Source organism: Chionomys nivalis, chromosome 7 (assembly GCF_950005125.1).
Source record: "Chionomys nivalis chromosome 7, mChiNiv1.1, whole genome shotgun sequence".
Taxonomy (NCBI): Eukaryota; Metazoa; Chordata; class Mammalia; order Rodentia; family Cricetidae; genus Chionomys; species Chionomys nivalis.
Window position 1 is genome coordinate 16,023,977 of NC_080092.1, and position 24,848 is coordinate 16,048,824.

The 24,848-nt window shown below is 49.2% G+C and overlaps 1 protein-coding gene across 1 annotated transcript in view; it reads left to right on the top strand.

The window, feature by feature from the left end:
• The window catches only part of Stk10 (serine/threonine kinase 10), a 101,280-nt gene extending 86,864 nt beyond the window's left edge, over positions 1-14,416 (top strand). Inside the window, exons 14-19 of the mRNA XM_057774393.1 lie at positions 1,695-1,824; positions 2,886-3,010; positions 3,905-4,093; positions 4,792-4,917; positions 8,353-8,466; positions 12,188-14,416. Of these exons, the coding sequence (XP_057630376.1) occupies positions 1,695-1,824; positions 2,886-3,010; positions 3,905-4,093; positions 4,792-4,917; positions 8,353-8,466; positions 12,188-12,325 (822 nt within the window). The 3' untranslated portion in view covers positions 12,326-14,416. The remainder of the gene's footprint in view (positions 1-1,694; positions 1,825-2,885; positions 3,011-3,904; positions 4,094-4,791; positions 4,918-8,352; positions 8,467-12,187) is intronic.
• The last annotated feature ends 10,432 nt before the right edge of the window (positions 14,417-24,848 follow it).

Here is a 24,848-nt window from a genome sequence, read left to right on the forward strand (position 1 = left end):
TTGGACCCGTGTATCTGGCAATGTTGCTAGATCTCCACTGTTGTTACAGCTCTCCCAGCTCCCAGCTATCCTCCCTGCCTCCTCTTGCTTTCCTGCGCTTCTTTCTCTTGCACCAGCAGGTATTGTCAATATGAAATCCAAATCTGACCCTGTCACCCTTTTTCCCCTCAGCTTAAAACCTTCTCCCTTTGTCCATGAGCTGAGGCCTTCCTCACTGTGCCTGCTGCTGTCTAGCCCTCCCAGCCCCTCCCAGCTTGACCCCACCCCTCGGTCCAGTCTCTCATACCTTGCTGGAATGCTCCTGTTTTCTCCACTGTGGGATCTTTGAACAGTCTGCCTCCTGAGCCCTGGGTGCAAGCAGTTGTAGCCCATGTTCACAGATGCTTGATATACGATCTGGTCAAGTGTTTGCGGTACCTTGGGGTAGAAGCTCTTTGGTTTTCCATTTGCAGAAGAATCAAAGCTCAGAAAGGTGATGCTGCAGAGTTGAGGGCAGTGGGGCAAAGTCTAGTACTTGACCTGACTCCAGTTTTCCAGTCTTTTCAGTGTCCTCACAACCTGTCTCTTTCTAACCAAATGAAGAAATGGGTTTTTGTGTTCTGTAGTAGCACAGAAAAGGATGACCCTACCCAATGATAATGTATTTTCAATACAGCGAGAAGAGGGTCTTCAATGTTTTACAGAAAGAAATGATAGATATCTGAGGTGTTGGACATACAAATTTCCCCCCAAATTCCTCAGTACACAGGCACACATATCCTGAAACAGCACACTGTATCCATGCAATAATTTTTTTATAAAGATTTTATTTATTTCTTATGTATACAGTGCATGCATGTTTGCCTGCAGGCCAGAAGAGGGCTCCAGATCTCATAGATGGTTGTGAGCCACCATGTGGTTGCTGAGAATTGAACTCAGGACCTCTGGAAGAGCAGTCAGTGCTCTTAACCTCTGAGCCATCTCTCCAGCCCACACCCTCACAATTTTTTTTTTTTTTTGGTTTTTCGAGACAGGGTTTCTCTGTGGTTTTGGAGCCAGTCCTGGAACTAGCTCTTGTAGACCAGGCTGGTCTCGAACTCACAGAGATCCACCTGCCTCTGCCTCCCAAGTGCTGGGATTAAAGGCGTGCCCGGCCACCCTCACAATTATTATGAGCAGATAACTTTTTTAAACACAGGGCTAAGTGCTGGAGAGATGACTCAGCAGAGAGCATTTTCTGCTTTTGCAGAAGATCTGGGTTAGATTCCCAGCACACAAGACACCTATAACTCCAGTTCTAGGAGACTCGGGGTCCTCTTCTGGCCTCTGCAGGCATGTGTGGTACATACACACACATGCCAGTCAGCACTCAAACACATGAAATAAACAGTTTGAACAAACAGACCGGACTGGAGAAATGGCTTAGCAGTTAAGAGCATTGCCTGCTCTTCCAAGGTCCTGAGTTCAATTCCCAGCAACCACATGGTGGCTCACAACCATCTGTAATGAGGTCTGGTGCCTTCTTCTGGCCTTCAGGCATACACACAGACAGAATATTGTATACATAATAAATAAATAAATAAATAAATAAATAAATGTTTAAACAAACAAACAAACCAAGGTGGTGAGAGAGGCAGACAGGCCCTCATCTTCATAGTGAGAGACCGCGTGCGCGAGCGAGCTCAGTCACCCAAGCCTCATTGTCCTTCCTTCAGGACAGAGACTTTGTAGCCAAGCAGAAGGAGGACCTGGAGCTGGCCATGAAGAAGCTCACCATAGAAAACAGACATGAGATCTGTGACAAGGAGCGAGAGTGCCTCAGCAAGAAGCAGGAGCTCCTCCGAGGTGGGACCCAGAGTCACTCGGGATGATGGAAGTAGAGGCAACCCTCCTGCCCCTGGCCCCTGGGAAGTCAGGAAGGAGGCAAGGATAGCCGTTACCACAGCACACAGAAGCAGCAGCTTGTGTGTGACCTCCGCTTGCCCCGTGTGTGCTAGTCAGATTTCACCCCGACTTCATGCTGTCCTCGCCTATAGGATAGCTCCCATTATGAGCCTAACGTGTAGTGAGGGAACCCCTGGGGAGAGTTCCTATGTGTCTTGATCTGTTGACGCTACTCCAAGTGAGTTCCAAGCCCAAATGGCTTAGAAGCAACAGAAAGGCAAGGAAGCCCAAGGATCCAGCAGATCATTGCCCTCTGAGGATCTGCTTCCTCACAGGATGGTCTCACCCGCATCATCTCCACACAGGTTCTCCCTCAGAGCCCTTCTCGTTTGCCCAGTGGAAAAGAAGGGGCATTAATGTAGTTTTTCCTTAACAGTGCCTGTGAAGAACATTTCCTCTTCAGGGTATGCTTGTACCATTTGGTAGAGGAGGAAGTTGGGACCTCTGTCCCCATCCCAGCTCCAGATGCTCCCTGCCTGCTGACCTGCTGCAGCTCCTGAGCTCCCAGGCTGCGGGAGCTCGTCATCTCTTAGTTTCTTCTGCTCCACTCAGATCAGCCAGTGTGGTTTAAAAATGAGATAGCGGGGCTGGAGAGATGGCTCAGCGGTTAAGAGTATTGCCTGCTCTTCCAAAGGTCCTGAGTTCAATTCCCAGCAACCACATGGTGGCTCACAACCATCTGTAATAAGGTCTGGTGCCCTCTTCTGACCTGCAGGCATACACACAGATAGAATATTGTATACATAACAAATAAATAAATATTTAAAAAAATAAAAATAAATAAATAAATAAATAAATAAATAAATAAAAATGAGATAGCCTAGGTGCCCATTCCTCTGAGCCCAGCACCGGGTTGGTCATCAGTCCCAGCAGGAGCCTGACGGGGTGGGGAGGGGGTGGGAGATCTGTCTCGTCTCCGGCCCCGTCCACTCCTTACCGTGTGGGTGGCATGTCCTCCACAGAGCGTGAGGCAGCCCTGTGGGAGATGGAGGAGCACCAGTTGCAAGAGCGGCATCAGCTGGTGAAGCAGCAGCTTAAGGACCAGTACTTCCTGCAGCGGCATGACCTGCTGCGCAAGCACGAGAAGGTGAGGCCGGGGTGGGATGCGGGGCGGCTCCATGAAGGCACCCAGGAGGGGCTGCTGTGACTGTCTCCTGGGTGCCCTGCTTGAGGGGCAGAAATCAAGGAAGTCGTGTGAGGGCTGTAGATGATGCAGAAGGCTCCTGTGCTTACCCCAACGCCTCAGTGCTGGGCTCTGTCAGTTCAAAACCAGTCCTGGGCTGCTTGAAACTGCGCCACCCCCACCCCCAAAAAAGAGAAAGAACAGAGAGGGTGATGCTTATTGACTTGTAGAGGGGTTTCTATTGCCAACACCCATCCTGAGTTGAAGATAACAATACAAATGTCCCTCAGCTGCCTGCCCTCCGGGCGCCCAGTGTGGGGTATGTCCCCTCAGGAACATGTGAGCAACCAGAGCCGTGGCTCGCTGCCACTGCCTGGTATCCAGAATACTGAACTAGATTTTGTTCGCCCAGGAAAATTCAAAATTGGGCTCAGCTGAGTCACACTGTTTTTATGCCATTGTGAAGTCTGAAAACTGTGGGTCAAACCATCAGTAGTCGGGGACACTGTAATGTTAAAAGAACAACAGCAGCAACAACAGAAAAACCAGGGCTGGTGAAATGACTTCGTGGATAAGGGAGCTTGCCACCAAGCCTCATGACCTGCGTTCAGTTCCGAGAACCTTCATAGCGGAAAAACTTGTCTTCCGAGGGCCATGCTCATGCTTAACCCACTCCCGCCCAATAAAATAAGTAAATGTAAAAAGAAAGAATTTTAAAGAACAGATAGTGTTGAACCGTAGACATGAACTGTCAGCTGTGCTGTTCTGACTCCCTGGCTCCTGTGCTGAGGTGACCTTTGGCTCCGAAGCACCCTCTGTGCCTAGTGCTCCCCTGACCTCGGCCTGGTGTCCCTCCAGGAACGGGAGCAGATGCAGCGCTACAACCAGCGTATGATGGAGCAGCTGAAAATTAGACAGCAGCAGGAGAAGGCGCGGCTCCCCAAGATCCAGAGGAGTGACGGCAAGACACGCATGGCCATGTACAAGAAGAGCCTGCACATCAATGGCGCAGGCAGTGCCTCCGAGCAGCGCGAGAAGATCAAGCAGGTGGGGGCTGCACCCGGTAGGCTGTGGGGAGTGATCACAGAGGGACCCGGTAAGACCTGGTAAGGCCATGGAAGGACAGGGTCCTGGGAGAGGACGTGTAAGTCAGTCAGGGTCTGGGAGCTTCAGTAGCCCAGGAGACTCCTCCCTGGTGGACAGACAGATCCGTGTTTGACACTTGTCATGTATGGGTCCCTTTCATGATTACATGCTTTTTTTAAATATTTATTTTTATTTTACATACATTGGTGTTTTGCCTGCATGCTGTATGCATGTCTGTGAGGGTGTCAGATCCCCAGAACTGGAGTTACAGACAGTTGTGAGCGGCCATGTGGGTTCTGGGAATTGAACTTGGGTCCTCTGGAAGAGCAACAAATGCTCTTAACCACTGAGCCATCTCTCCAGCCCCATCCCACTCTTTTATGTGCATGGTGTTCTCTATTCTTACCCAAGACCCTCCTTTTATGTCTTCTGTGTGACATAGGCCCCTCACCTTGTTTGGTCCCTACCGGTGTGGGGACAGAGGCTGGGTCTCCACTCTGAACAGGAGTTTCAATAGTGAGAGCATAGCCTGAGGTAGTCTGGGCTCTGAGCATTGCTGCCCAGTCCCTGGGAGGGGCCTCACTGACTCAGGCAGAGGCAGACGAAGCCCTCGCCCAGCCACCCGGGCGAGCACCCACGGTACCCTCCTCTCTCTGCAGTTCTCCCAGCAGGAGGAGAAGAGGCAGAAGGCAGAGAGGTTGCAGCAGCAGCAGAAACACGAGAACCAGATGCGGGACATGGTGGCCCAGTGCGAGAGCAACATGAGCGAGCTGCAGCAGCTGCAGGTAATCAGCCCCGTGCCTCAGCTTCCCCAAGGGCTCCACAGCAGGGCCACATCCGCGGCAGGCAGGCCCAGGTGCGCCGATTCCAGCCTGCCATACTGCTCCGTCTGTGTTACGCTGGATAAGTTGTACGACCCTCGCAGACACGCCTCCTCTAAAATAGCCGTAGGGTGGAGGCAATGACTCCAGTGTGGCAGGATTGCTGTGTAGACTTCGGGTGATGAAGCTGAAAGTGGTCTGAGCTGCCACGTGGTTCCTTTGCTTGTGTGGGAATCCTGGCTTTGGGTGCCCCTGGTGTTTGGCCCCTGGTGTTAGGAATATCAACTAGCAGGAGGTGTTTGTCCATCAGAACTTGGCAGACGTAGCACCTGTGCCTGGACTTCGACAGCAGAACATCTGAAGGCCCAGTCCAGGATCTGGTACTTGGGGCCCCCTTGTGGCTGAGCCAGGCATTGTTGTTCTTGACAAATGAGTCCCCAACTCCATTCTCTATGGCTTTCAGGAAGTGGCTCAGGCCATTGGGCCCAGGTGGAAATTTGTGGGGAGGCAGGGAGGCTCCCAAGAAATGGCCAGCATTGGTGGTTGCCAGGCAGGGACTCTTCCATGTGGGCGTTAGTCAAGCACTTGCATTCCTCTCTCAAGGCATTATGTGAATATTGACTGAGAGACCCATGTAAATTGACATGCCTCACACAGTCGGTCACAGCAACAGTGCTGCTCCGAGTATTCCTGATTAGACCACTTTGTAAACTCCCAGAAGCTTTCAGCTTGAGGCTCAAAATAAAACCCATCTGAGGGTCTCTTCTGCCTCAACCTGAAGGGCCCTTGTGTGGGGATAAAGGTCTTATCCTTCCTTAGACTGAGTCCCTACAGGGAGTCAGTGGGGACCTCACTCCTGTCTACCAAATAGATTTCAGGTAAAATTTATGAAGCAGATGACTCACCTCAGAGTGTGCTGTGGAGATGGGCTAGCCTCAGTCTTGTTCTTTGCCTGGGATCTCTCCTCAGAAAATGACACAAGGCAAGAGATATTATATATTAGTTACATATGTCATGCAATATATAACTAGACAAATGTACAATTATACATATAATTTCTGTAAGTAAATAATTATACACACAGATTTAGCCTGCTTGGATTGCCATAAAAAAATATTGTAGAAGCCGGGCGATGGTGGCGCACGCCTTTAATCCCAGCACTCGGGAGGCAGAGGCAGGCGGATCTCTGTGAGTTTGAGACCAGCCTGGTCTACAGAGCTAGTTCCAGGACAGGCTCCAAAGCCACAGAGAAACCCTGTCTCGAAAAACCAAAAAAAAAAAAAAAAAAAAAAAATATTGTAGGGCCGGGCGGTGGTGGAGCACGCCTTTTAATCCCAGCACTCGGGAGGCAGAGGCAGGCGGATCTCTGTGAGTTCGAGACCAACCTGGTCTACAAGAGCTAGTTCCAGGACAGGCTCCAAAACCACAGAGAAACCCTGTCTCGAAAAACCAAAATAAATAAATAAATAAATAAATAAATAAATATTAAAAAAAATATTGTAGCCGGGCGGTGGTGGCGCACGCCTTTAATCCCAGCACTCGGGAGGCAGAGGCAGGCGGATCTCTGGGAGTTCGAGGCCAGCCTGGTCTACAAGAGCTAGTTCCAGGACAGGCACCAAAAGCTACAGAGAAACCCTGTCTCGAAAAACCAAAAAAAAAAAAAAAAAAAAAATATTGTAGCTAGATACAGTGGCACACACCTGTAGTGGCACACACCTGCAGCGGCATGCACCTGCAGCAGCACGCACCTGCAGCAGCACGCACCTGCAGCAGCATGCACCTGTAGTGCAGGCACGCACCTGCAGCGGCACGCACCTCCAGTCCTGCCACTTGAAAGGTATCAGAAGGAGGGTGGCTTCAGACCAGGAGTTGCAGGCTGCAGTTTATTTATTTCCTTATTATGTACAAATGTATATGTGTGAGTTTGGGCACGCCCTGGCACACATGTGCAGTTCAGAGGACTTTTGGGAGCCAGTTCTGTCATCCTTCCAGAGTGGGTTCTGGGGACCAAACTCAGGTCGCCAAGTTGACGGTGCTTTGCCCACTGAGTCACCTCACTAGCCCAAAACTTTTTTAAAAAACACAGATGACAGCCGGGCAGTAGTGATGCACGCCTTTAATTCTAGCACTCAGGAGGCAGAGGCAGGTGGATCTCTGTGAGTTCAAGGCCAGCCTGGTCTCAAAGCGAGTTCCAGGATAGGCTGCAAAAAACAGATAATTTAGGGAGGCAGAGGCAGGCGGATCTCTGTGAGTTCGAGACCAGCCTGGTCTACAAGAGCTAGTTCCAGGACAGGCTCCAAAACCACAGAGAAACCCTGTCCCGAAAAACCAAAAAAAAACAAACAAACAAACAAACAAAAAAACAGACAATTTAGACAATGTCAGAAGAAATCCACAGAAGGGTAGGTGGGATGGCTCAGTGACCAGAGCACTCGTGCACAGGCCTAACAGTCTCAGTTTGACCTCCAGAACCATGCAAAGGGGAGAAGTGACTCCACATGTCCACCATGGCCTGCATGCACACATCACACACACACACACACACACACACACACACGTAGTCGGAGGCCTCTCATTCATTCCCTGCTGCTCAGACTCGAAATAATCATTTAGAAACTATATTATTTGCAATACTGTTGGCCAATAGCTTAGCGTATTTCTGGCTAACTCTTATATCTTAAATTAAGCCATTTAGTCTTTATATTTTACCAGGAGGCTCATGGCCTAGCAGCAAGGTTCTGGCGTGTCTGTCTCCAGTGGCTAAATGGCTTCTCTCTGACTCCACCTTCTCTCTCTCTCTCTCTCTCTCTCTCTCTCTCTCTCTCTCTCTCTCTCTCTCTCTCTCTCTCCTCTCTTTTTGAGACAGGGTTTCTCTGTAGCTTTGGAGCCTGTCCTGGAACTAGCTCTTTTGACCAGGCTGGATACGAACTCACAGAGATTCACCTGCCTCTGCCTCCTGAGTGCTGGGATTAAAGGCGTGTGCCACCACCGCCCGGCTCCACCTACTCTCTTTATATATCTCTTTCAGCCTGGTTTTACTCTGTTAAGCCATTGACCTAAAGCAGCTTCTTTATTAACCAATGACAATAAAACATATTCACAGCATACATCACCTTCCACATCACACCAACGTGTGCATGTGCATGCACACACACACAGAAGAAAGTCGCAAATTTTCTGTAAATTTACCCACTCAAAACTATTACCATCTGTGTTCTGGAATAGTCCTCTAGGCATTGCTTGTTGCAGCTTGTTGCAACTGTATTACCATGTGAAGAGTCGTGGATAATGGCTAAGGCATAATAAGCCCATGGTAGTTGCGGTGCCCTCGAGGGTGCAGGGGGTCTGGTTCCCCGGGCTTCTGCATCCTCACTTTCACCCTTTTTCTGCCTATTCCAGAATGAAAAGTGTCACCTGCTGGTAGAACATGAAACCCAGAAGTTGAAGGCCCTGGATGAGAGTCATAACCAGAGCCTGAAGGAATGGCGGGACAAGCTGCGGCCGCGTAAGAAGGTACCCAATTGGGCTGGTGGGTGCCACAGGTGCCTGCCTAGGACATCTGAAGCCTCCCTATTTTTGGATCCTTGCTTTGTGGCATCCTTAAAATTGGTCTGTCCCTGAGAGACAGGACCTACCTACCTGTTGTGCTGAACGCTGGTAGCCCTCCGTACCCTCGGATAGCAGCCTCCTTGCGCACTGGTCCATATACACCTGGGGCAGAGGACCCCTGCCCCGTGGAGGCAGAGGACCTGTCGTGAGCAGCAGTCAGTCAGTCATGCCGCCAGGCTGGAGGCCCTGTTTGTGGGGCGTTCTCCCGGGAAGTCACTCCGTGAGATCAAAGGCCAGCACCAGCTAGTTTACTTTCTGGATTGGTTTCCTGATGTTTAAATTGGTGTGCTTGGGCTAGTGTACAGCTCAAGGGGAGAGCGCCTGCCTAGCACGCGCACCAAGGCAAACAGTCATAGACTTAGCAGCTTAAGTCACACTTTTTATCAAACTCTATAGTAACAGAGTTCCAAAGTTGGGGGTCTCTCCGGGTATCTCCAGGGTCTCGCAGGCTGGAGTCAGGCTGGACTGGGCCCTTAGCTGTAGAGAAGGAACTCATCTTAGCTCATTGATGTTTTGACAGACTCCTCACTGCAGGGCCTGAGCAGTGTGACCAGGTGCCCCCTGCTCCTGCCATATTAACCTCCCCATGATGGGCTTGACCCTCAGACTGTGAACCAAAACAGTTAGTTTCCTCCTTTAATTGCCTTTGACAGGTATTTTGTTGCAGAAATGACAAGTGACTAGCACAGTCATTGCAGGCCTCAGTGCGGTCATGGGAGAGATGAGGTAGTAGGACCATTTAGCGGTCATTCGCCCACAGCATGTATCAAAGCAGCATAGCCACCTTAAACTACCCTTGACCTTGTGCCCCACTTGGCCTGATGTCCTGAGGGGTTTTTTTAGCCACTGTGTACCTGGACTGGAGACAGGCTGTAGCCTGCTGGGACTTGTGACGCCAAGCCCACAGGTACACAGTGTTTCCGCTGGCTCTGCATCACAGAATGAACGTACATCCGCCTGTCCAGTTCTGGGCATCCTTTTCCGGGCACATCCTGAAAATGAGCAGTCATCTCTCCCAGCAGCTGCCCGTGACCTGAGGTAGTCACTTGGGCTCCTGGAAGCACTGCAGGCCTGTGCTTGGTGAGCTGGCCCTGCGTTCTGCCTGTGGCACTGCCTCAGGGCAGGATTCTGTCACAGCTGCTTGAGAGGCTGCTGGCACGGTGGCCCAGAGGTGATGGTCCTTTGTGCCTTTGCTTTGTGGGTCCGCAGCCTTGAGCACTGTCCTCCCCTTATATCATGCCCTGCGGAGTATTTTTAGAAGAATTCAGATGACTTCCTTCCAAGTGAGCCAGACTTCCTGGTTTGCTGGGGGTCACTGTGAGGACAGAGCGGAGCCTCAGAGTCATCGGCTCTCCCTCCTCAGTTTGCCTCTTTAGACTGGTAAAATGCAGACCTATTATCTGCATTCTAAAATGTGTCCATAGAAGCTGTTGTTAGCACACTGCTGCCTGTGGGCTAAGTCTGCCCGGCTACCCATTTGTAAAGAAGTTTGATTAGAAAGCAACCCGTTCGTTTGCCTTCTGCATGGCTGATTTTGCCTTGCAGCAGAAACTCTGGTCTGAGAAGCAGAGTGTCTCCCTTATAGACAGGGAAACTGCCCCCATGAGAGTTCAACGATATCACTTAAGCACGGTCTGCGCAGTGACAATATAGGTTGACAGTCCAGCGTGGGTGCGGGAAATCTCACATGGCCTCTCTCTAGATGAAGAGTTAGAGCGAGTTAAATGGCTGCCGAGACAAGCATCAGTCTTCTTCAGGGTTCAGCCCCCGAGAAGTTAGCCAACCCCAAGCAATCATTTCTAACACATATACAAATGAGCAGCAGAAAGTGGACTCAGCAGGCTGTATTCATATACATATGGATATATGCATGCATACATGTATGTACTTCATAACGGTAACCAAAGAAGAAGAGGTCACGGATTAGAGAGGAAGTGGTGGGGGACACGTGGGGAGTTGGAAGAAATGAGGTATATACAGTATTCGTGTGTGACATTCTCAGAAAAATTTGTTTAAATGTTTACCCGTCTGGCGCACAGCAGGAGACGCGCCCTGCCCGCTTCGAAGGCTTTGCCTCGGAATGCTTGTGGTGGGCAGGAGGCGAGGCTTGAGCTTCAGTCCCTCCAGCAGATGCTTGGTTTGGGGTTTCAGATCCGTCTCCAAGGTTGGGATATTTGCATATGTATGATGAGATGTCTGGGGAACAAGACCCCTTAGTTACTTCTCCCGTCTTGTGGTGGAACACCAGACAGTAGGTTTATTTTGGCTACACTGGGGGTTGAGACGCTGGTCACATCAGAGGCGGATGGCAGGAAACAGAGCAGAACTATACCCCTCAACCTCGCCCCCCACCCGTGACCCTGGCTTCACCAGCCACCCCACCTGCCTGAGGCGTGAGTGTTCAGGCACAGCCTCTGCTGACATTCCATGCTCACACCTTAACAAACCCCAGTCTAGAGAAACTCAGCTGTGTCTCCTGGGTCCCTGCACACAGCTAGAAGGGGTTTTTGTTTTGTTTTGTTTTGTTTTGTTTTGTTTTGAGACAGGATTTTTCTGTAGCTTTGGAGCCTGTCCTGGAACTCACTCTGTAGATCAGGCTGGCCTTGAACTCACTGAGATCCTCCTGTCTCTACCTGGGATTAAAGGTGTGCGCCACCACTGCCCTGCGCCAGAGGGTATTTTTGGCAGACCCACGTTTTGATCGCCACCTGCCCTGTGAGGTCAGAGGTGGATTTTTCACTGCAGCATCAAACTAGCGCTTCAAAGTTGTCAGATTTGGGAACATCCTGGCCATTTGGAGTGGGCATGCTCAGCTCTTCCTGGGTTTGAAACTGGGTGATCTACCAGATGATCCTGTGCCTACACAGCAGGAGAACTGTTAGTGACCCCTTCACTGCGGGCCACACACTGGACCCCTGGGCTCGGCGGTTTACAAACGCATTACACTTCATTGAGGCAATATAGTGATTTTTCAGGTTTTTTTAATTGCGAGCATTTAAGTAAAGATTTTGCATAAATCCAGTTTCTCCTCTGACAAGTTGTCTGATGGTCCGTGTTCTCCACCCTCTCTTCCACTTCCTTTCTGAACTGGCGCTGTCTCAGCATCTTCGGGAAGTCTTTTCTGGTGGGATCTGGTTTGTCGGGTTAAGTGAGCATGTAACCAAAGGACGCTCCTGTGCTGTGTGGAAAGCAGCCTCCTGTGGCCTGAGGATTTCTGAAATCCTGATATTTCTAGGATCAGACCCCCAGAGGGGGCAGAGGGGCCTGTCTTCCCAGCGCAGTGCCCTGATAAGGATGTGGCGCCAGTCTGCCATCTCTGACTTAGTTGCTATTAGATCCTCTCCCCTGGTTTTTCTTTATTCATTTGGCTCTTCCCTGCCAGGAGAGTCCTGTCTGTGTCCCTGACTCCTTTACCAGCATTTCCTCAGGATTTATGCTGGGCCTGTGAGCATGTCACAAGGTTCCTGGCAAGAGGTGACGTGGGGGTGCTCACCTCAGGGAGAGGAAGGGAGAGACCTTCTGCCCATCCCTGGAGCCTGGGTGGGAGCTGTCCAGAGAAGGCCGTGCTGTTTACTATTGGAACGATTGGCATCCCAGTGAGTACCATCTGCCCTCTCTTCCCCAGGCCCTGGAAGAGGATTTGAACCAGAAGAAGCGGGAACAGGAAATGTTCTTCAAACTGAGTGAGGAGGCGGAACCCGGACCCACCACGCCCAATAGAGCCAGCAAGTTCTTCCCTTACAGCTCTGGGGACTCTTCCTAATACCCCCATCTCTGAGCTGTGGTGGGCGATGTGACAGCATGACCACTGGGGCCTCCAAGCCTCTATGAACAAGTCACTCAGGACCTCTTTTGCTTCTGTGCCTGCTCGAACCAGCCCCTCAGCCTGCAGTGCCCCAGTTGTCCACAGAGCTGCCCCGGTGCTTCTGGTGGATGACTTCGTCGAGACTCACATTCCCATCACCTGAAAGTGATTTGGGCTCTTGGGGGTCAGGGAGCAGGCGTGATGGGTGTGCCCCCTCCTGTTTGCCAAAACACCAGCTCTACTGTTTGTGAGCATAAGTACTACCAATGACGTCACCGTGAACGCATCCTTATTGTAATCCTTAAATCGTGCCCCCCCCCCGCCCCACCGCAGTTCCTCTCAGTGTCCGAAAGCATCCCTAACAGCCATTTCAGTCCCTAGCAGCCAGCTTTCAGGGGCGTCCTCATTCCCCTGCTTCAGCCAGCTCACTTGGTGCTTGACGCCAGGCGCTGTGTATGTGGGGGTCGGAATAGAGGAAGGGAAACCAGAAATGTTCACCCTGCTGGGCACACACACACACACACAAACACACACATGTACACACGCATGCGACTTGGCCTCCTGACACCACCCTGACTGCCTCTGCCCTGGCCTCCTATGGAACCTGCTTGCTGCCTCCTGAGCCTGATCCTGGGCCACCAAGCATGGCAGGTGGAGCAGCTGGTGGGGCCATGCTGTGTGCTGGCACCAGGGCCCAGAGAAGGCACAGGCTGTACTGCCAGCTTGCAACTCATTTGGCTGCACCCAGGATCCTGTGTTCAGGAGTAAACGCCTCTCCACAGCCAACTTCTGCTGCCTGGCACATGCCAACTTCACCCTCGCCCGCTTGTCTGCAGGTACCCTGGGAAGGCTCTCGGCCTTTGCCCTGGTCCCGTCCTGGGGTCCCATCATACATTTCAGCTAAGCCTCGTGAGCCCTTGGACTTCCTTCTTCCCACTCCCAGGAACATGCAGAAGCAAAGATACTGAGCCTCTGTGGTTCTGGGCCTTGGGTGGCTCAGGTGGCCTTCTGAGATGCTGAGCTCCACAGGCCACCGTGTGTCACAACCTAGAAGATCAACTGTCCACCCAGCCTGTGTTCACTGATAAAACAAACCTCTCTTGACTCTGATGCCTCTGTGCTCTATTAAAGCAGATGTAAATGGCTGGCTGCCTCAGGAAGACACTTTAAAAAGTCACTTCCCAGTGCTGCTGCTGCTGCTGCCGCCGCCGCCGACTCAGGCAGCTGAGGCTGGTGAGGGGCTCAGACCTCAGCAGGATTTCTCCATCAGCTGCCTGATGCTGAGGCAATTCCCTGGATGCTAACTGGGTGCCTAGGAGGGACTGGGCTAGAAAGATAGGAAAACAGGGCTTAGGGCTCCCCGATCTCGTGTGCGGTAAAGGAACTCAGAGAGTCCAGGAAGGCGATAGTTCTCAGGGTAGCGAACAGCAGCTTGCCTTCGGGTCTCACACTGGGGGGTCGTGAGGAACAGTTGACTTTGTTCTCTCTGGTGCACGGTGACTGAGAAAACAAAACTGCGCACACCTGCAGGACCCGGCGATGGAAGTGGGCAGGGCTGCTTCTGTCATTGTTTACAATCGGTTTGTTTTTTTTTTTTCTTCTTTTTTTTTGGCGTCCAGGGGTGGCTCTATTAGGCAAAATTCCAGTTTTGTGGTTCAGGTAAAGGCTTTGGTCATTTCCTGACTTATCCTTCATACTATCCTCCTGGTCCTTTGTGCGATTGTCACTTCCATATTTAGTGCCACCTGAGCCCTGGTTGCTCTACTGTGCCTTTTTGAGTGGGGTCTAGCCTAGTCTCCCAGCCTTATCATTTAGCATATGTGCAATGCCTGCTGCCGACAAGGCCCATGCAGTATTCCTCATGCCCCGTGCTAATGTTCTCTGTATAGGGACAGGCAGAGATGTCTTCGGCCGAGTAAATGTAACTAACTTATATTTCCCCTCATGAAGGATAGATGTAATGTGTCATTTCCAACTGCCGTGTAAAATTTTTGTAAACTGTTCTTTGCAAACAAAAAAAAATGTAAATATGCTTCTAATAAAATAACAAGGTAATTTGCATGTAGTGTTGTTCTTTCTGGTTGGAACAACAGGCGTGCTCCCCAGGTTTGCCTAGCAAGACCCTCCTCCATCAGGCAGAGGACTACACTTTGCAGTTTCTGTTTTAAGTTGAGAGAGGAAAGATGTATATGCTCTCTGGCTATTCAGTATCATTCTTTGGTTTGCTTGTTTTTTTGTTTGTTTGTTTTGTTTTGTTTTGTTTAAGACTGGGTTTCATTGTGTAGCCCTGGCTATCCTGGAATTTGCCCTGTAGACCAGGCTAGCCTCTATCGGAGACCAGCTTTGACAAGTACACCACTTAGCAGGGTAGGAGCATGGGGATTAGAAAAATAAGTAAAGAGAACGAAGACATGAGTGAAAATAGTGAAACAGAAACACAGGATCGTACTTCGAGGGAGTTCCAGTGAATACTGAAATCCACTCACATTTAACTTCCATTTGCTTAAAATACCCCAGTGCCAAAAGGTAGGAGTAAGTTTTTTTTAAAAAAAAAAAAAAAAAAAAAACTGCGTTAACATGATACAAGGAAAATGAACAGACCAGTTGAAGATTGCGGGCTACATTCTTAGTTAAGCGTTCTGTTGCTAGAACAAGACAAGTAACACTTACACCTTAGACCAAAGCATTCTGTAGGCAAAGCACTCCCTGGGTGGAATCCATTGTTATCTCCCCAAGGGAGTAGGAATTTAGCTGGATGGATCCTTAGACTTCAGTTTGAGGTAGAAACAGGCCTACTTCTCAATACCTGAAACACAAGGTCTGGATATTAGCCACACTTGTTGACAATAACCTTGAGAGAGCAGAACTCTCTGCTCTGAAGCTAGGTTGGGACCTTTGTTTGACGTAGAAACAGACCTTTAAGGAACAGAAATAAGAAATAACTTTGAAGGAACAGAAATAAGTTCCCCAACTCTCTGACATTTGGCCAGGGTGGTGGCAACAATTTTGAGCAAGCTGAAATTCTCTGACCTTCAGGCAAGGTGGAATAGGCTCACATTTTTGGGCCTCCACAAGCCTCGAACTCAGAGATCCCGCCTGCTTCTGCCTCCCTGGTGCTGGGGTTAAAGGTGGAAACACTCCACACTGCACCCTTTAACTCATTTTTAAATTGTAATGACAAGGCCTGTGCCCCGAGATCAGGTTTACTGTGTAGATATATGCACATGCTGCCTTACTCCGGTCGTTTATAAACTGTGTAGCGACCGTTTCCCCAAATCACTGACACCTGCTTTCCATTATGATCAGTTTCGTTTATAGTTGACGTACTTCATTGTTGCACATTTTAAAATACTGTTTTGAGAAGGACTTCGTTGTGGAATACCAAAGGATTTCACAAGGCACAGAAGAATGAAGAGTCCACTCTTGCTTAGGACTGAGCTGCTACTGCCCCCTGGAAATCTTGTGACCAGCAGAGGGCAGGCCGCGACCATGGTGCTGCACAGGCCTCTGGCCATCTGCTGTTCGTGTGGACACATCATCCATTGCTTGTCTGGCGGGGGACGCTGGGGGGGGGATGCAAACGAGCAGGCACCTGGCATGCTTACCATTAAAGGCTAGAAAAGTGGGGTTCCAAGAATTCAGGAGACTGGCAAAAAAAAAAAAAAAAAACCACAGTGCATTAAGGGATGTGAGGACTGGGGAAATGAGATCATCCTATGTTAATTGACCCCTCTCAATGCACCCAGTGCTGGGGATAGAGGCGTGAGTAGGCACTGTCTTCAGCAAGCTCACCCGTGAAGACAGGACTGAGAGAGCAGAGCATTGGTTCAGGCTGACACTGCCCCAGAGAATCAGGGACACCTGCCAGAAGAGCCACACTCTCCTAGAGGATGAACTGGTATATTCCGGAATGACATGCACTAAGATTGGCTGGAATAAATGGCTTAAAAAAAGCATGAGGCTAAGGAGAGAGAGTCTGGGCCAAACAAAAAATCCAGGCCAAGATTGCTTTTCCCCAAGAAGAGTGGGAAAGAACAGGCCGAGGGGGCTGGAGAGATGGCTCAGCAGTTAAGAGTACTGGCGGTTCTTCAAGAGGACCTGGGTTCACTTCCCAGCACCCACATGACAGCTTGCAACTGCCGGTAACTCTACCTCCAGGGGATCTGACACCCTCCCAAAATACCAATGCACAGAAAGTAAAAATAAATAAATCATTAAGAGAGAGAGAGAGAGAGAGAGAGAGAGAGAGAGAGAGAGAGAGAGAGAACAGGCCGAGAAGGAATGAGGCACTATGGAGTAGACTGGCCCAAAGAGCTTTGATCTTCTAGAAGGAAGGAAAAGATTGCAGGGTCTTGAGACAATCAGACAATCAGGCTTTTTAGCAGAGCCTCAGATGCTGCCTGCAGAGGCACCACACCCCAGCTCTGTGGTACCCCAGGTGTCCATCAGATCTGGTTAACAAGACATCTAGTAACCATGGAGACAGAACTTCCTTGCCCAAAGATGGCAGAAGAGGTCATCCAGCCAGCACTAGCAGTGAGGACAATCAGAGGGGCTGGCTAAAGGCACTTGCTACTCTTTCAGGGGACTTGAGATTGATTCAGCACCCACATCAAGCAGCTCACAACTGCCTGTAGCTCCAGCTTCAGGGAATCCAATGCCCTCTTCTGGCTTCTGTGGGCACTCTCACACACGTGCACGTACCTATACACACACGCGTGTGATCAAATTAACCTTGAAAAAGAAGACAGTAAGGCTGGGAGCTGGGCGGTGGTGGCGCACGCCTTTAATCCCAGCACTTGGGAGGCAGAGGCAGGCAGATCTCTGTGAGTTTGTGACAACAGAGAAACCCTGTCTTGAAAAATCAAAATTAAAAAAAAAAAAGAAAGAAAAGTGGCTGGTCAATATTCAACTAAATATACCACTTGAGTCCCCTTCTAGCCACTGGGCAAAGTCAGTCTGCCGGATGGTGTGTGACTGCCCCACCTGTGTGGCAACACACAGCAAAGCAAACACACCCCTCGTACCCCCCCACACACAGCTTGGAAGAGGCTGTGTTCCAAGCCAGTGAAGAATGAGATGGTAGCTCTTCCAATAAGTTCAGTTCCTTCTGACCCCAGAGAGCATAGCCCCCTGTGATCACAGGACACCACGAGGCCTGATCAAAGGATGGGCCAAGCTGTGGAGGTCTTCAGGTTGCAGGTCACCACAGCATACCCAGAGCATCAGGTTACCAGTCCAGGTTGTGCGTCTCTCCACTCACTGGGGTGCATTTGGCTTCCTTACAACTGGAGACAGAGAGACAGCTAAGGAGGGAAGGGAGGAAGTTGTGGGTGCTCCTCCAGGCTCCCCGGCTCGTGCAGGAGACTGAATCCAGGGCCTTAAACACAAGCCGATCGCTGAGTCCCAACCCCCTCCACAGCAGCTTGGGTTCCCCTTTTGTGGTTTGCCCTACCCAGTTTTGTTGCCTTTGTCTTTGCAGTCCATACCAGAGACTCCCTTCAAAGTTCTCCTTTGGGGATACCAAGGCTCCTTTGCCCCCAGGCACCAGGAGGTAAAAGTGTCTGGGAACTAACATCCGCCCACCCTGGGATGGCTCTTAACCAGGGACCCAGTGGGAGTATGAAAGGCCAGCTCCCTCGCAACAAGTCAGGACAAACCCCAAGGTGTGGTTGACACTCCAAAGCTCCCTGTGGGATCAGGCTGCAGCTCGGATCCCCTTGCTCGCTCTGCCTTCCCCTCCCTCCCTGGCGTCTCCTGTTCAGTTTCCAGTCTCTCCTGGGAGCGGTTCCTTAACAGAACCTGCACATAGTTTCTCCTTTCATAGCCTACTCTCCAAGGACTACTTAAGACACGTGGAGCTGTCTAAGAAATGGACTCTGGGTGAGGTTTTGGAAACGGAGCACACTGGCCAGGAGGCAGCGGGACTCTGCTACCCAGGGTAAGTGGGCATCATCACACCTAAGTGCTGTAGCAAGGATACCGAAGTGTCTTATGGGAAATCTGAGCTGGCTGTGGTTGGAAGGAGTCGCTCTGGCTTGTGACAGGAAATGGTGTTTTAAGGACTACAGGGTTAATTCGTTGTTGATGGATATTATTGATTTTCTATTGTGGAAGAGAAAAAAAAAACAGGCTCAGGTCAGACAGACACCAATTTAAGGCAAAACGTGGAAGCCAGAAGGTCTCCTAAGCAGCTTCAAAAAGACTCCCATCAGTCTAGTAATCCAACTTTGGTGTTTCCCCAAAAGAGTTGACCTCAGTTTGTCAAAGAGATGTCCACCACACTTTCCACACTTTTTTGTTTTGTTTTTTGTTTTTACGAGACAGGGTTTCTCTGTGTAATAGTCCTGGCTGACGGGAAACTCACTTTGTAGACCAGACTGACCTTGAACTCACGGAGATCCGCCTGCCTCTGCCACCTGAGTGCTGGGATTAAAGATGTGTGTCACCTACTGCCCGGCTGAGGTGTCCACACTCACACTCATCACAACTTTTTAAAAATATTTATTTATTTATTTATTACGTATACAATATTCTGTCTGCATGTATGCCTACAGGCCAGAAGAGGGCACTAGACTCCATTACAGATGGTTGTGAGCCACCATGTAGTGGCTGGAATTGAACTCAGGACCTTTGGAAGAGCAGGCAATGCTCTTAACCACTGAGCCATCTCTCCAGTCCCTCATTCACTTTTCACAGTAGGGCAACATAAGTGTCCATCAGCAGATGGACGGGGAAGGTGGTTTAGGTACACAAAGAATGCTATTCAGTCTTGAAAGGGGAGGGAGTCCCTCAACATAGGCGGGATTGCTATGCTATTATTCAAAGGTGAACGCTGTGTATTTTCTTCTGTATGGGATCTACAGCAGACCTGGCATTACAGAGGTAGGGGAGGTGGAAATCGCAGAGATGTTGGTTGAGGAGTACAAAATCCTTGGGAGGAAGAACCATTACCTCTTCTCTCAAATTCGTTTGCACAGTATGCCGAGCAGGCTCCCAGCTAGAGGACCAGCCAGGGCAGGGACATGTGTCATCTGGCAGCTGTTGGGGTACCCTGAGTCTGTGTTGCCAGATCGTGGCCACTCATATTTGGTTCCAGAACCTGTTTCTTACTCCCTTTGAAATGCCAGCTAGGGGTTGGAGGTTCAGCTCAGTGGAAGAGCATTTGCATAGAAAGCACAAGTTGCTGGGTTCACTGCTCAGGTAGAGGGCACGGGGGGGGGGGGGGGGGGGCGGGGAGTGAAAGGGAATGGGATTGTGTCGAGTGTATTTTATTTTGTTGATGTTATTGTGAACGGGTACACCACCACCATCAATTTTTTTCTCAACAAGCTCATTACTGATGCATGTTATTTATTTATTTATTTTTTTTGAGGCTATGGCTGGCGGGAATCACTATGTAGACCAGGATGACCTCAAACTCATGCCTGCCTCTGCCTCCTTAGTGCTGGGAGTAAAGGCACTATGCCCAGCTAGAGTTTAATTTTATAAGAAAGAATTCTTCCTTTACCTGATGAGCCATCTTGCTGGCCCTTCGAGTCTTCATTGTCTTTTAAGTATAGGATCATGTCCTTTGAAAATAGGGGCGTAAATCTGGGCGTTGTGGTGCACATCTTTAATCCCAGCACTTGGGGAGGCAGAGGCAGAGGCAGGTGGATCTCTGAGTTCGAGGCTAGCTTAAACTACACAGTGAGTTCCAGGACAGCTAGGACTACACAGAGAAACCCTGTCTGAAAGAAAAGAAGAAGAAGAAGAAGAAAAAACCCAAAAACTTATTTTCTCTTTTGCGTGTGGGTATTTTGCCTACATGTATGTCTGTGCATCATGTGGATGCCTAGTGCTCATGGAGGCCAGAAAATGGCACTGGGTCCTCTGAAACTGGAGTTATAGATGGTGAGAGCCCACATAGGTGCTGGGAATCAAACCCAGGTCCTCAGAGTCATCTCTTCGGCACCTAAACTTACAAATACTTTTTTTTTTTTTTTTGGTTTTTTTGAGACAGGGTTTCTCTGTAGCTTTTGGAGCCTGTCCTGTCCTGGAACTAGCTTTGTAGACCAGGCTGGTCTTGAACTCACAGAGATCCGCCTGCCTCTGCCTCCCAAGTGCTGGGATTAAAGGCGTGTGCCACCACCGCCCGGCTAAACTTACAAATACTTTATTGAGAACTTTTGTGTTAATATCCTCCATGGAAATTCATCTATAGGTTTGTGTCATACATGTGAATGCCTACATTTAGAACATTCTTTCTTATGCTTGTGTCTTGAAGCGATTTCACTATTTTTTTTTTCTCAAACAGTTTCAGAGTTTCAGGACATCCATTGAATAGGGAAGGGACCTTGAATAAAAAAAAACCCTATTCAAAACTGAGGGGGGGGGAAACTGAGGAGGAAAAAACCTAAAATAACGTGGGATAAACTTAACCAAGAAGTGAAAATACGGGCTGGAAAGATGGCTCAGAGGTTAAGAGCATTGCCTGCTCTTCCAAAGGTCCTGAGTTCAATTCCCAGCAACCACATGGTGGCTCACAACCATCTGTAATGGGGTCTGGTGCCCTCTTCTGGCCTGCAGGCATACACACAAACAGAATATTGTATACATAATAAATAAATAAATATTAAAAAAAAAAAGAAGTGAAAACTCTCTACAATGAAAACTTTGGCTAACAAAGTAACTTGAAAGAAGGTGGGGGTGGGGTGGTGGTGGCATATGCCTTTAATTCCAGCACTTGGGAGGTAGAGGCAGGCAGATCTCTGTGAGTTCAAGGCCAGCCTGGTCTGTAGAGTTAGTGCCAGGACAGGCTCCAAAGCTACCCACCACCCCTCCTCCTGTCCAAACTTCAGTTCCCCCTCAGTCTAAACCCCATTCACTCCTCCCAAGGGGTAAAGGCTCCCATAGGAAGTTAACAAAGTCCAGCACATTAAGTTGGAGCGGGGATGTTTTAAAAGTATCTCCCTCGAGCGGTGGTGGCGCACGCCTTTAATCCCGGCACTCGGGAGGCAGAGGCAGGCGGATCTCTGTGAGTTCGAGACCAGCCTGGTCTACAAGAGCTAGTTCCAGGACAGGCTCCAAAACCACAGAGAAACCCTGTCTCGAAAAACCAAAAAAAAAAAGCCGGGCGGTGGTGGTGCACGCCTTTAATCCCAGCACTTGGGAGGCAGAGGCAGGCAGATCTCTGTGAGTTCGAGACCAGCCTGGTCTACAGAGCTAGTTCCAGGACAGGCTCCAAAACCACAGAGAAACCCTGTCTTGAAAAACCAAAAACAAACAAACAAACAAACAAACAAAAAAACTGAAAAACCAAAAAAAAAAAAAAAGAAAAAAGAAAAAAAGTAGTTCCCTGGGGCTGTTCCAGCCTGGATGAGGGCTGTCTTGGTGTCTCCTCTCTCCCCCCAGTACTATTACCTTCGTCTGTCGGCAATTTAAAAAGCTAAAAGCTCTTTTTGTTGTTGCTTTTGCTGTTTTGTTTGTTTTTTGATTCAGGGTTTCTCAGTGGAGCCTTGGCTGTACTGGAACTCAACTGTGTAAAAAGGAAGGCTGGCCTCAGACACAGAGATTTCATCCAGATTTAATCCAGATTAATGCTGGGATTAAAGGCAGGCGTGCGCCACCGTGCCCAGTTTAAATGCTCTTTACTGAAAACAATGAAGATTTTTGGAGCCTGCTTTAACCAAACCATGGCTCCCACAGTCGGCCTCTTGAGGTGGGAGCTCCTCTAGCCAAGTCAAACCTTCCAAGGTGGACCCTGGACATGGTCTCCTGCTTTGTAGAGGTCGCTTTGCTACTGAAGCTAGACATGCTTGGGTGTCGCTCAGCTCTTCTGAAAGTTGCTGCCACCTTTCCCAGTTTAGTACCTGGATATTCTGGCAGACCGTGTCTGTGAGTTAGCTGACATCTTCTGGGGCCTGGTCTTCTCTTCGGTTTTGTTCTTGTAGTATATGCGTGCATTGGTTTTGTACATGTAGTATATGTGTGGTGCATTCGTTTTGTACATGTAGTATATGCGTGCATTGGTTTTGTTCTTGTAGTATATGCGTGGTGCATTGGTTTTGTACTTGTAGTATATGCGTGCATTGGTTTTGTACTTGTAGTATATGCGTGGTGCATTGGTTTTGTACTTGTAGTATATGCGTGCATTGGTTTTGTACATGTAGTATATGCGTGGTGCATTGGTTTTGTACATGTATTATATGCGTGGTGCATTGGTTTTGTACTTGTAGTATATGCGTGCATTGGTTTTGTACTTGTAGTATATGCGTGCATTGGTTTTGTACTTGTAGTATATGCGTGCATTGCTTTTGTACTTGTAGTATATGCACGCATCGCGCCGTGGCACATGTGTGGAGGTCAGAGCACAACTTCTGGGAGCTGGTTCTCTCCCTCTACCAGTGGGTTGTGGGGATCAGACTTGGAGAAGCAGGCATCTTTACTCAATGAGCCATGTCCGGGGACAGTGTCACTTGTTGAACGGGGAGCTCACTGGCAAAACCAGCTGTCCCAGGGATCCTCCTGTCTTCACCTAATATGGGGATTCAGGAGTGAGCCACTGCACTGTTAGGGATTCAAACTCACGTCTTCTCACTTTTTCAGCAAACACTTTGCCAACTGAAGCATCTCCCTAGACCTCAAAGGGTCTTTAAAAATGGCATCTCGCCAGATATCGGTGGCACATGCCTTTAATCCCAGCATTCGGGAGGCAGAGGCAGATGAATCTCTGTGAGTTCGTGGACAGCCTAGTCTACAGAGAGAGTTCCAGGACAGCCAGAGAAACACAGAGAAACCCTGTCTCAAAACAAACAAACAAACAAAAATGGCATCCCACCGCTGCTCTGGGAGGTTACAGGAAGGGGTTTCCCAGTATCTCCTCTCTCGCCATCACTGATGTGCAAGTTTCTCCCCTCGATAAATCACCAACAACAGTGCCAACTTTCTGAGATTCTCTTAAGTAAGCTACGAGAGCAGTCACTGGGAAAGGACAGCTCCCCAGAACATTCTAGTCCCTCCAGGACAGACTGGAGTCTTTCCTGTTGTGGTTTGTATTTTGCAGTTTAAATGCAGATTCATGTAGTTTCTTTTTTTTTAATTTCTTTTATTTATTTATTAAAGATTTCTGCCTCCTCTCCGCCACCGCCTCCCATTTCCTTCCCCCTCCCCCAATCAACTCCCCCTCCCTCAGCAGCCTGAAGAGCAGTCAGGGTTCCCTGCCTTGTGGGAAGTCCAAGGATCTCCCACCTCCTTCCAGGTCTAGTAAGGTGAGTATCCAAACAGCCTAGGCTCCCACAAAGCCAGTATGTGCAGTAGGATCGTTTCTTAACCTTTTCTGAAGGCTGCTTCTCTCCGGGTTACCCCGCTGCAGAGTCTAGAACATGGACTCTGCCATCTTCCTGCCCTGTGTGAGGTATTCCTTTCTGTATCTCTGCTGATTAATCTTAGCTTGGAGACTACATTATCAGAGACAACTACAGCTAGCCCTGCTTGCTTTTGTCATCCGTATGCATATGAATTTCAAAATTATGTGTGTGTGTTATAGTGTGTCTCTGTTGTGATAAAGCATTTGGACCCAAAGCAACTTGTAGAGGAAAGTGTTTATTTCAATTACAGATTATTGTACACAATTAAAGAAAGCCAGGGCAAGAACTCGAAGCAGGAACCTAGAGGCAGGAACTGAAGAGGAAACCATGGAACAACACTGCTTACTGGCTTGTTTTCTATGGTTTGTTTAGCCTACTTTTTAAACAGTCCAGGACCACCTGCCCAAAGATGGCACAGCCCAGTGGGCTGCACCCTCCCACATCAATTATTTTTTTAAATATTTATTTATTATGTATACAATATTCTGTCTGTGTATGCCTGCAGGCCAGAAGAGGGCACCAGATCTCATTACAGATGGTTGTGAGCCACCATGTGGTTGCTGGGAATTGAACTCAGGACCTTTGGTAGAGCAGGCAATGCTCTTAACCTCTGAGCCATCTCTCCAGCCCCTCCCTCATCAATTATTAAGCAAGAAAATGCCCCACATGCCTACAAGTCAGTCTGATGGAGGCAATTCTTCTATTGTGGTTCCCTTTCCCCAGGTGACTATAATTTGTGCTAAACTGACAAAACTGTCACAGTGTTTGTGTGCATGTGTCTGTGTTTCTGCAAGCACACAGATGTGTGCATATGCTACAGTGCAGGTGTGGAGGTCATTGGACATTCTTCAGGAGTTGGTTCTCTCCTTTCACTATGTGGACTGGAGATACGAAACTCGGGTCATAACTTGAATCATCTTGCCAGCCCTGGACTAGTTGATTGGTTTTTGTTTTTTTTTTGTTTGTTTGTTTTTTTTTTTTTTTTTTTTTGGTTTTTTCGAGACAGGGTTTCTCTGTGGCTTTGGAGCCTGTCCTGGAACTAGCTCTTGTAGACCAGGCTGGCCTTGAACTCACAGAGATCCGCCTGCCTCTGCCTCCTGAGTGCTGGTATTAAAGGCCTGTGCCACCAATGC